The following is a 13,301-nucleotide window of genomic DNA, read 5'->3' on the forward strand; positions in this document are numbered from 1 at the left end:
GGGATTGTAATCATTGCAATGATACGAAATATGATAGGATGAGTGCAAAACTGATGTTCTCCCATATGTAAACTATCACTCAATGCACAATAAAAGCTTTTTTTAAAAAAATGGAGAGAGTATAAACGCATCTTTAAAGAGAAAATCATGTTGTGAAATAAGGTGCCAGAGTACTTAAGAATCCTTCAAACAAATGTTTGATATAGAGAATTCCCTTTGTAACAGACCATGAAAAGCCATTTCTCTAAAAGAAGAATTTCAATAACTCACACACTAACTCAAACCATCCCTGCTTTGCTGGCACAGTGTAATTCATCCTGCTGAATGAGGAAACCCCACATAACCAAGGCATTCATGAATTTTCATCTGTTGAGCAATCAAGTTGTTCATGAAAAGATATGGCTGTTTGGGCCTAAAAAAAAAAAATTTTTTTTTTTTTTACAGATTTCTATTTGAATACCTGTAAAAAGTTCTTTATATAAAGGACAGATTTCATCAAACGGTAATTCAAAATTTTTAGTGCTCAAACTTGGGCCAGGATGAAATGCTTTTTATTTGACAATGATAAAACAGAACTTTGGAAAATTTGTCCTTAGGATAGTGGCAAAACTTAGAAAACCTTTGGTGAAAGGAAGTTGGGTTGCTTCCTAAGACAAGTTTTTTAAAGCAAGACATTCCTCAAAGAAATGTCAGCATTTAGTCACAGTGGTGGGTGGGACCTTCCCCTGGTGCAGGAAAAGGCTAGTGCTCCAAATACTTTTTGCTAAATTAAAACACTATATTTAATTCACTCTCCCTCCAAGCATTTAATGCTGTCGCTGTTAAGTGCCCTTGAGTCGGTTCCAACCCACAGCAACCCTGTATAAGGTTTCCAAGGAGCAGCTAGTGAGCTTGAACCATCAACCTTGTGATTCAAACGACTTTACAGTCCAACGCATTAGCCCACAGGGCCACACTAAGCATTTAATTAGATTATGTAAAATTCTATTATAGCAGATTATGTCAAAAAGTATTGCTACTAGGGTGATAGTTCATTCATGCATAGATTTATCTCAATCAAAATGTGTTTAAACATGCAGTCAGTGGATGGTTGTGGGCAACTTCTCTTAGTAACACAGTTGTTATAGTTTCATTAGGGTGTCTTTAAAAAAGGTCCAATAGTGGCTTCCATGGGGATCTCCTGCGCCAATTCAAGGCAGAAAAGTTAATTCAGAAGGCTATGGTAACAATTATTTAAGATCCCAAAAGGGTTATCTTGATAAGATTTTCTCAGCAGCTACCTTCAACAGTAATAATAGCTGACAAAATGCAAAAATCATGATCCTTTTTAAGAAACTAAAGGGAAACTCAAACTCTAGGGACAGGAATTCAGAGTAAAAGTAGAGCTTCCTAATTATGCCCTTCCCCCCACCACCCACCCAGTCCTGGTGTGGTGCTGTAGGATAAGCACTGGACTGCAAGGTCAGTTTGAACTGCATGGTTAGCAGTTCAAACTCACCAACCACTCCTCCAAAATGTTATACAGGGAAAACTGTGGGATCAGGATTAGAGGAAGGCTCATTAATAAGCTGCAATATACAGATGATACAACCTTGCCTGCTGAAAGTGTAAAGGACTTAAAAATACGTACTGATAAAGACCAAAGACCACAGCTTTTGGGTATGGATTGCATCTCAATGTAAAAAACAAAAATCCTCAGCGCTGGACCAATAAACAACATTCTTATCAATGGAGAAAAGATTGAAGTTGTCAAAGACTTGATTTTTCTCAGGTCAACCATCAACACTCATGGAAGCAGCAGTCAGGAAATCAAACGACATATTGCGTTAGGCAAACCTAAGGCATAAGACCTCTTTCAAGTGTTGAAGAGCAAAGATGTCAGCTTGAGAACTAAGGTGTGCCTGACCCAAGCCATGGTATTTTCAGTAACCTCATATACATGTGAAAGCTGGGCAGTGAATAAGGAAGCCCATAGAAGAATTGATGCTTTTGAGTTATGGTGTTGGAGGAGAGTATTGGCAGCGATGGGCTGCCAAAAGAACCAACAGATCTATGTTGGAAGAAGTGCAGCCAGAGTGCTTCTTGGAGACCAGGATGGCCAGACTTCATCTCTCATACTTGGGACATATTATCAGGAGGACCAGTCATTGGAGAAGGATATCAAGTTTGGTAAGGTGGAGAGTCAGAGAAAAAGAGGAAGAGCCCCAGTGGCAACATGGATTGGCAAAGTGGCGGCATCAACGGGCTCAAGCATGACAACAACTGTGAGGCTGGCCCAGGACTGGGCAATGTTGTACATAGGGTTGCTATGAGAGGGTATCGACTCGATGGTACCTAACAACAACAAGTCGGAACTGACTCAACAGCACTTAAAAACAACAACCCACCACCACATCAACAATGAAAAGAATCCAACAAGAACCACACTCCAGAAACTCAAACCCCAGGTGGTGTTGTTGTTGAGTGCTGTTGAGTCAGTTCCAACTGATAGCAAACCTACAGAGGATTTCTGAGGAGGGGCTACCAACTGATCTTGTAGTTCAAACCAACATTGCAGTCCAGCACATTAATCCATAGTTACCACACCAGGGCTTCAGCTTAGGATGGTCTATAGATGTGACTGTGTCCCAGACACTGTGCTAAGCTCAAGACACAAATATCGTAGGTAGGTTGTGTTTGGTCTATACAATTAATTATTTTTTTTTAAGCAATGCTTAAAAATTAGTAGGTCTCTAGCTTTGACAGCTTGATGATCAGATCTCAACTAGAGGAAGATAAAAAAAATTTTCTGATAAAGGAAACATGTAAATTGCTACAATTTGATGAACTTGACCTATACTTATGGATGTAGTAGCTCAAAATACCAACTGAGAGAAAAGGAGTCTTCACATCAAGTATCAATCCTATCCCCTCTGTATGCAGGGTTGATAGGGACAGGCAACTTAGACATTGGCTACCTAAAATGGGGGGTGGGGGTGGGGTAGGGAAGGGGTACTATAAAGGCACAGAGTGACTGGCTTACAAGGTTTCAAGAGGGAGTTTAGTTTCAGAGTGTGTGGGGAAATGCAGAATCCCCATTGAATAGTTTTCATCTTGTCTACACGGGTCTGATGAAAGGAGATAGGGATAAGATTTTATGATTCAATAGTGAATAATTGTTATCATGACTAATTGCAACTGTCACAATTGTAAAAGTAGAAGCTTTGTAACAAAAAGGGGCGAGTAGTTAACCTTACAATCCAGGAACAGAAGATCCTAGGACTATCAAAGGAGAAGAGCACAAGCAGAATGTGGTACCCTATCCAGAGAAGCAGTGACACTAGAAATGGAGGTAGAGATGAGAACATGGAAAGAGAGCGGCTGAGAATGCTAGACTAATGGAATGAGAAAGGTTGTGTGCTGGCAGCAGGGAGGCAGGCTTGCAGAATCTGCCCTTTGGTTGTTTCAATTATTATATATTCCTGGAGTGCTTCTGTGTACATCCCCCTGCCTACCCACCCCCCCCGCAAAAAAAAAAAAAACAGAGGGAATAGAAGCAACAACTGTTGAATGATGATGCACAGAGGCGATTGCAATCATTGCAATAAAACAATGAGTGTAAAACTGATGTTCTCTCATGTAAACTATCACTCAATTCACAATAAAAACTTAGTAAAAAAAAGAAAGGTTAGTAGGTCTCTTATGACAACATGCAGATCTCTGACTGCTCTTGAAAACTGAAAGACCTAGCAACACAGTCTAGTGTTACTTCACTGGCCACTTTCAGCTACAAAACAGAAGCAACTGACATGCAGCAGTGTACATTCTCCAGTTTCCAGTTACCACCATAGTCTACTGTCTCCTCAGTAACACACTAAGAACATCATTCATTTATGCTTCCTGTCTCCCCGCTAATGTAATTAAGTTTGTCACCACGCTCTATTCTGGGGGTAAACGAGGATAAAGGGTTCCTGTGCTTCCAAAGTTCAGAGTCAAATGGAGGCGCAGACATGAAGATACACCATTGTTGTTGTTGTTGTTAAATGCCATCGAGTCAGTTCCGACCCACAGCAACCCTGTATAAGGTTTCCAAGGAGCAGCTGGTGAGCTTGAACCGCCGACCTTGCAGTTCAAACAGCTTTGCAGTCTGGCGCATTAACCCACAGCGCCACACCAGGACTCCATAGCATGGTATTATATACAGTGCTCTAAAGGGATGGCCGGTGTGCAACCAAAATCCTAAGGTTGGTGCAATTAACACCACTGAGAGATGTGAAGCATCTGGAGCACCTTTATAGGAGACAAAAGGGTCTTGAAGGATGAGAAGAGGTTGGCCAAACAGAAAAGTAAAAGAAAGTCAAGTCATTCTGTGTGTGCAGAGGTAAGTTGTTGTTAACTGTCGCTGAGTTGGTTCAAACTCTTAGCACCCCTGTATAGGGTTTCTGAGAAAGGGATGGTGGGTTCGAATTACCGAACTTATAGTTAGTAGTCCAGTGTTTATCCTATAGAGCCACACCAGAGAGAATGGAGCAAATTAGAGTTTTCCAGAAATGGGGTTAGGCAGAAAAAAATTTCTATTACCTAACATACTAAGAATTTTAATTTTTTAGACTCGGGGCAAGTGAGTTATTTAATCAGAGGCTGACATGATCAGATTTGTTGTTTTAGGAAAAACTACTGTGAAGACTATGTGTAGAAACAACTCTTGCTGCCATGCAATCCACTGGGTACATGCCAAAATGAACCCCTTATGTTAACTTGCTGGTGTGCAGAAACTGACATCTGTGACCAATTATGTATGTCGTGGCTAACTCATCTTTTATTTCTTTCACAGACTAATGGGCATCAATGCAGATACCTATCTTGAAATGGCATAATAAAAATGATGTGAGTTAACTTACAATGTAGACTTTCAAAAGCATCAATAGTCTACGTCCCTCAAGATTACCCCAATGTCATGCAAGACAGACATCTTCTTTTGCCTACCATGTTTCTTTTCCCCACCTATTTATCTGTGACAGTTGCAGAGCTCTGGTAGCGTAGTGGTTACGTGTCAGGCTGCTAACTTCAAGATCAGCAGTTCAAAACTACCAGCTGTTCCACAGGAGAAAGATAAGGCTTTCTGCTCCTGTAAAGATTTACAGCCTCGGAAGTTATGTACAAAGAGTTGCTATAAATTAGAATCAATTCCACAGCACATGACCACCACCACCTGAGCACCTAGAAGTTTCCAATGAAATATCTTGTGGCACAAGTGTGATTTTTCCTTATATTCAAGTCACTATAAAAATATGACCAAACACTGTCTTCAATAATCCTTGAAAGAGCCACTCAGAATATACCAAGTTAGCGTGAAATTTCACACAAGGTCTGAGGGTGATAAAGAAATGATGGGTCAAAGAAGAGTCGGTAGTGTGTCAGTATGTCCTCCAGTGAAACAACAACACACAAAGATCAATAACAAGGACAATATGTTATTGCACAGAAATGAAATAAGGTAGAAAAAACAGGCATGTCTCCTAAAAGCCATGAAAAACATGAAAAGGAAATATTTCCATTTTCTCCCTCAGATTAAATCGTATCTCAAAAAGTTTAAAAGAGAGGCAAATCAAGGAGTAGCTTTTATTTTTCTTCCCCGAAACTGTCTCAAATAATTTAAAAAGAAGACTATTCTCCCCCAGACTTTTTTATTGTTGCTGCAAACAAACCTATCTTTCATTTCTTGTCATCTGCAATTACCATGTCATAACTGAAGATCAGTGAATCACCACAGAGCTTAGGAGAGAAAAGACCTGCAAGCTCTCAGCTGTCACTGTAATCATCACAGAATAAACAAATAATATCAGGCATTCTCTTTCTTCCTCATCTTTAGTCTATTGGTTGCAGAGACTCTCAAAAAAATGTATACTTCACAACTGCCCTCATTCTCTAAAGATAGTGTGAAATTTCAAAGTATATTCTGCTCTAAAACACTGCTTTTCTCTTCTTCAGCAGCCAACATGGGGTCTGCCCCCAAAAAACTTGAACATAATTTAGAATCGCTTTGTAGGAGCCAAGAATTCAATTATGAGAAAAATTCTTTTGCAAGGCTTTGAGCAATTAACCTTCTAGTAACTGCTGAAAAAAGAACCTGAATTTTTTTTTCCATTTATAAACTTAAACATCTCAATACCGAACTTATTCTTTGTTGATCGTCTCTATTTCCATGATCTAATGAAATCAAGTTTCACTCTAACCAAAGGAAGGAAAAACGTTGGCATTGGTGTGTGGGAGAGGTAGTCTCACAGTGTCACTTGATCCCTCTCCCAACATCCCCTGGGCCTGATTCAGTGGACTCACCTTGGTGGCCTCTTCCACACTCTCCCTCAAGGACTGCAGTTCAGCATCATACTGTTCCTTCAGTTTGTCCATCTCCTGGTCGTGGCTTGAAACCTCTTCTTTCAAAGCGCCTTTCAGAGCAGTGAGTTCACGTTCTCGTTTTCTCAGGAGGTCTTCTTGCTCTTCTTTGGTGATTAGAAGATCCTGCAGATCCTGTTTTGCCTGTAAGAGTTCCTAAAGAAAGGAAAAATGGACAGGGAGGTGACAATCACACACTCTGGTCAAGAAGTCCGTGTCTCTTCTCCAGTTCAGCCACCCATACCAATACATACTGTCCGCTATCCTTTCCATCCCTCTTCTTCCTCACACTACACAACACAGACCATCACGTCCTCTCTTCCTTCAGTTCTAACAGGCCATCATTCTCCTTGGTTTGCCATCTTAGCATTCTTGAGATTTGATTATTTTGAGGAAGAAAAGGGAAACTGATTTAATTTTCATGGCTATGAGGGCATGTGTTTGTTTTTCCACCGTGTTTCAATTCGGTGTAGCAGTCTATTGTCCATTATTTGACATTTGTATGCTATTATTTCATTGGAGAAATGCCAACCTGTTTGTCTGACTGCTTCATACTCTATGTGTGGTCAAGCCCTACTCTATATTGCTAGTACTAGGGAAGACTTTGTCCTTTCTTCTGTCACACTTGCCTTTCTGAGCAGAGCACAACTCACATTTTCTCCTCAACTGCCAACAGTTCAAAGAGAAAGTCAAAACTGGAGCAACAAGTTCCACTTCAAATCACATTACTGAAAACCAAGTGTGTCCTGCCAAACACTCAGAAATTCTTTTTAATTCAACATCCTTGTTAGACTTGACACACTACTTGTCCCAGACCTTCTCAGTTCTCCTAAACTTAGGATGCCCACTCTGCAGACTTCACACTTGCCTTACTTCAACACCCTCAGCTTCCTCTCCAACTCAACTTTTCCCTCCCCATCCCAAGCTACTTCACAGAGAATGAGTTATCTCCCATCCATTGTCATTGTTAAGTATGGTCAAGTCCATTTCGACTCACAGGGACCATGTATAGGGTTTCTGAAGAGGAGCTGGTAAGCTTGAACCACCGACCTTGTGGTTCAAACTGACCTTGCAGTCCAGTGCATTACCCTGCAGCACCGCACCAGGATTCCTTATTTCCCATCAGTCTGTTCCAAGTCCTTACTCCATCAGTTACCTTTTCTTTCTGATATCTTGGTCTTTTCCTTTGTCTTGAATGTATGCCCCTTTTCCCAGAGCATAAGAATCTCCTTAGCAAAGGAGTTTAAGACCCTTCTATTTGGCTTTCCTCCCAGTTTTACCACCCAACTGTTTGAAAGCATAATCTTTGTTTGAAGATTATGTTTTAAGAAGTTGAAGGTCCCTTAGTTCGTTCTCTCTCTGATTTACTATATATACATTTTTTAAGTTTTTATTGTGAATTGAATGATAGTTTACATGGGAAAACATCAGTTTTACATTCATCATTTCATTGCAGTGATTACAATCTCCTCCATGCATCATCATTCAACAGTATTTGTTTCTGTTCCCTCTTGTTTTGGGGAGATTTTTTTTAAGGGGGGATGTACTCATTTACTGTTATTTTTGACATGTGGATCAATGATATTGAGTATTTGTGTGTGTGTCTATTTTAAGTGAAACTAGATGAACGTGAGCAATTCACTCATGCCTACTGAACAAACACACACATCCAGTTCCCTTGGAAAAAGCTCTGCTAACCGAAAGTCAGTGGACTGAACCCACCAGCCATCCCACAGGAAAAAGATGTGCAGTCGGCTTCTGAGAAAATGACAGACTTGGAAACCCCATGTTGCAGTTCTACCCTGTCCTACAGGGTCCCTATGAGTTAGAGTCAACTCTACAGCACACAACAACATTCTCTTGGAGCACAGGGGGCATTAGAGAAATGGTTGGCAGTGGGGACCCCAGGTATCAGATATAAAAACTACTTTTCATTCAAGAATTATGCCACTGATGAGGGATAAAATATCACTTTAGTGTTCTCTGGAATGTCCTCACCCATTGAGCCAAAGGGAGCCTCTGCAATCCTACAGTGGAAGTCCTTATACCAGACAAAACTTAACCAACCCTTCAAGAATCTAGTTGACAGGCATTGATGAATTTAATGTGACATCAAGAAAACCATTTAGGTAAGGAGGGCACCTCTGGGTCTTCCAAGGCCCAAATATTGGAAAATACACCCCGTCCTGACATTTACAAAGGGGATTTCCTATTGCTGCCACTGCTCCTCCCCCTCCTGAGAAGTATCAGAGTCTTTATTATTACTGGCTGCCCCTTCAGATCTCCCTAGAGCATTCTGCCAGCCCCTGAAAATCGTTTCTATGATTCTGACCAGTTTCCTGCTTTTACTCTCACACATTTCGCTATTATTTTGGTGATAAGGCAGTTCCTCTTCCCACACTTATCTTTTCCAGGATATATCTGTGTTGTCGTTTGTGTATTTCTGCCAGTGCCTGTGAAGAACTGGGGTTTTGTGGTCCATTCTACACCGACATGCTGTTATCTATGACTAAGGCTGTCGCTTAAGTGGGCCGTGCTGCACAAATCCAATCAGATTACACTTTACCATATCACTTTATAGCACTCGAAGCTTTCCAGAATAATGACAAAAAGGCATTCAAGATTGCGAAACTTTCAATTCATCAACTTGGGGTTTTAGTAACAATTATAGCAAGCCAAAGAAGGGAAAGTGAGAAAAAAAAGTGTGTGTATGTACATATATATGTGTGTGTGCATGTATATGTGTGTGTATGTATAGATATATATAGATATATGTTGTTGTTGTTGTTAAGTGCCATCGAGTCGGTTCCGACCCATAACGACCTTGTACAGGGTTTCCGAGGGTGTAAATCTTTACGGGAGTAGAAAGCCTCATCTTTCTCCCGCGGAACGGTTGATAGTTTCGAACTGCTGACCTTGCGGCTCGCAGCCCGATTCGTAACCACTACGCTACCAGAGCTCACTATATGTACATATATACACACACACACACATATATATGTACATATATGTGTGTGTGCATTATATATATATATACACACACACATATATTAACTTTCAAAACACATATGAGAAGACTTCAAAAAGTTTGAGGAAATTGTCCATTATCTTTTTTTATTTTAACTTTTTATTGTGAATTGAGTGAAGGTTTAAAGAACAGATCAGTCCCACATTAAACAAATAGTAAATCTTGTGTTATTACAATGATTGTAATCCCTTCCATGCACCATCAGTTAACAGTATTTACCTCTATTCACTTTAACTTCCTTGCCCTCCTTCCTCTGTCTTCCACTCTCTTCCTCTTTGCTTTGCCAGCATCCCTCTTATTGTATACTGCCTTCTCTATCACCCAAGCTAGCATGTGTCTACCCTCTACCCAGTGAATAATTTAAATTTCCATTTTCTTTTAATTCCATTTCTTCATGAACTTTTGAAGCCCCCCTCATATATAAACCTCCATTCTGATGCACATGCCTCTTTGTAAACACCAATCAAAGAAAGCAAGGTAAAACTTTTACCTATTCAGAATCAGCACTTTCAAAATATTTCCACACCTGAAAGAAGCCCAGAGATAAAAACCAAGTAGAATGGGGAGCAATAAAAATTGGCATGTGTTTGTGACTTAATGCATAGAGTCTGGTATGGCACTATAGGGACAAGCACTGGGCTGCAAACTGCAGGATTGGTGGTTCAAATCCACCAGCTGTTCCTTGGAAACTCAATACAGGATCACTATAAGTCATAACCAACTTGACAGCACTTAACAAGAAGAAGAAGAAAAATTATGCTAAGCACTTCAAAACTCCAAGGAATAGTCAAGTAAACGAATATGATTAGTCTTTATTTTGAAATGAAGAACTGAAGCTCTGAGAAGCTATCTTGCCCACGATAACAAAGACTGTAAAAGGCAGAACCAAGATTTGGATTCCGGTGCCCACTCTCAACTATACAGCTTGCTGAACCTGACTACAATAGGATACACTCAAGAAAGGTCAACAATGAAACAACTACACTGTTCAACATTGTTGACACAAAAAGAACAGAACACTGCATTTGGCCAGCGGGGTCTGTTAGGATGTCCACCTTTTTCAACTATAGCTAGGAAGCATGAACAGACTCTATTCATCTAGAGGAAAGAGGAGAGTCAGGAAGAGGAAGAGGAACTGGAAGGTGTGGCTAATTACCTCCACAAACAACTACCTGCTTTGCTGTGTGACCCGAAGAACTGGAATGATGCCTAGCTCCCATTACCGAATATTTTGGTCAAAGATTCTATAGAAAAATCCATATCAAAGAGGAAAACATGCAGAACAGAATTTCACATTCTTATGGATGCTAGACTTTCTGGTGCCAGGGAGACTAGATGAACCCCCAAAACTATTACCCCAAGATCATCTTTAAGTCTTAAACCAAATATATCCCCTCAAGTCTTCTTTTAAACTGTAAAAGAGTTTCACTTAACTAGGGAGGCTGTCTGGCTTAGGCACTGATTGTGCTCTGTGAAGAACTATCTACATGGACTCCTGGTGTGGCGCTGTAGGGTCAGCACTGGGCTGTGAACCACAAGGTTGGCAAATCAAACCCACCAGCTGCTCGTTAGAAACCCTATACAAGATTGATATGAGTCCTGACTCGACAGCACTTAACAACAACAACATATGGGATTCAAAGTGACAATAAAACTTCAAAAGATGAGATGAGAAAGTTAGGGGGCAGTGAGGTTATGTTCATGTGGGAGGAACGATTTGGAAAAGGAGGGTAAAAATCTTTGAGAAACTTGAAGAGTTACTCAATATCATTGAAATCCCCGTGTAGACACTTTGAACTGGTGTATGTTCTGTTGTATTCACTCTCAATAACAGAAATTAAACAAAATATAATTTTTTAAAAAGCATGACCAGAACTTGGGAAAAAAAAAAAAAACAGAAGGAAAGCTGTAAGAAAAAGGAAGTGAATTGTAGGATCTGGCTGTTATTAGGCATAGCAAGTGACCACAGATGCACAGAAAGATCTATATCAGGATGCCCAGAGCAACAATTTCTACAACACCAAACTGAAAACAGTCCGAATCAACATGATCAGGGAAAGAGGACAGATTATGCTGTCTCTATTCAAATGAAGAGGAATGACAGATAGTGACACCAAATCCCATAGGTGAATCTTTTACATATGACATATAATGTTGAGTGAACAAGCAACTTCCTTAAGATTGTATTCATTTATATATTATATTTGGTTTTATAGATTATATTATTACATTATCTAAATGCTATAATATTATATAACCTTTTTTTGCTCAGAAAAATAGCAAAACTGAAATGATAAAATTATTTAGTGTCCCATATTTATGTGATGAGTACAATATTCAGAATGATGGTTCCCTTTGGAAAGGAAACAGTCAGACAGGATGGGAGAAGCACACATACATAGAATATCAGTGTTGGTGAGGTGCTGGTATACCGATATTGTTATACCTAATAACCTATATGGAGTCCTGGTGTGGCACTGTAGAATAAGCACTAGACCCCAAAGTCGATTTAAACCACAAAGTAGCAGTTCGAACTCATCAGCCACTCCTCAGAAACCAGCTCAACGGCAGTTAACAACAATATAAACCTATATATGTTATAAATATTTTTATCTGTATCAAATACCATCTAACTAAAAAGAGCAAATAATGAAGAAGCTGGACAATAAATAAGAAAGATCAAAGAAAAACTGATGCCTTTGAACTGTGGTGTTGGAGAAGAATATTGAAAGTACCAGGGACTACAAAAGAACGAACAAATCTGTCTTGGAAGAAGTGAAACCAGAGTGCTCCTTAGAAGTGAGAATGGTAGGGCTTCATCTCATTTACTTTGGACAAGGTGTCAGGAGGGACCAGTCCTTGGAAAAGGCTATCATGCTTAGTAGAGGGTCAGCGAAAAACAGGAAGGCCCACAACAAGATGTGCTGACAAAGTGGCTGCATCAATGGACTCAAACAAAACAATTGTGAGGCTGGTACCGAACCTGGCAGTGTTTTGTTTTGCTGTGCAGAGGGCTGCCATGAGTAGGAACCAAGTCAATGACACCTAACAACAACAACAAAAATGAAGAAGCAAAAGAAGTCTAATCTGAACCACAAAATATCGTAAGCATGAAGAGGTTTCCACATAGATTTAAAACATAATGGTGGAAGTTTTCCACAAACTTTTTGAAGCCCCTTCATACATCAATAGGAGCCCTAGTGGCACAGTGGTTGAGTACTCAGCTGTGAACCAAAAGGTCATGTTTTAAGCCCACCTACTGCTCTGTGGGAAAAAGATGGGGCAGTTTGCTTCTGTCAAGATTACTGCCCAATGGTGAAGTTCTGCTGGGTCTTGTAGGGTTGCTCTAAGTCAGCATCAATGCCATCACAATGGGCTTGGGTCTGTTTATACATTAAAAATACAATTCACCTTAATAAGGATAAATCAAGCCATGTAACAGTACAACATGTTAGATACAATAGCATAATAATAAGCAAGGTTGAATTGCAGGGTACCAGGATTAAAAGGCAAAGGTCAAGAGCATTCGGAAAGTTATGCAAACATTTAAAGAGAACAGGGCAGCTAGTGACATTCCCTGCAAGTCCCCAGTCATTGAACACTAAAGGAGCAGCACCAAATGTTATGCCCAACCAGGATATAGCACCCAGACTGGAGTTCTCCCATACATGTTCTGGAGTAGGAGGGTCCAACATCAAAAGAGATATAGAAACTCCTGTGATATTTCCCCCTTGGAGATTCACACACAATGCCAAGACTCTAAGAAAACTACAGTCAAAAGTAAATAATAATAATAATTGCCAGAATTATGTGTCCATAGCAGAAAGTTTTATTTCACAAACAACCTATTAACCAATAAACCATTTCAAGTGAGTTGTTGCTGTTGTTGTTATGTGCT

General features: G+C 40.0%; 1 protein-coding gene across 1 annotated transcript in view; it reads right to left on the reverse strand.

Moving 5' to 3' along the window:
- CGNL1 (cingulin-like 1) overlaps window positions 1–13,301 on the reverse strand; it is a 155,220-nt gene that overhangs the window by 123,274 nt on the left and 18,645 nt on the right. The window contains exon 7 of the mRNA XM_006831609.1: window positions 6,319–6,531. Within this exon, the coding sequence (XP_006831672.1) occupies window positions 6,319–6,531 (213 nt within the window). The remainder of the gene's footprint in view (window positions 1–6,318; window positions 6,532–13,301) is intronic.

The sequence above is a fragment of the Chrysochloris asiatica genome, unplaced genomic scaffold (genome assembly GCF_000296735.1).
Source record: "Chrysochloris asiatica unplaced genomic scaffold, ChrAsi1.0 scaffold00004, whole genome shotgun sequence".
In the NCBI taxonomy this organism is placed as follows: Eukaryota; Metazoa; Chordata; class Mammalia; order Afrosoricida; family Chrysochloridae; genus Chrysochloris; species Chrysochloris asiatica.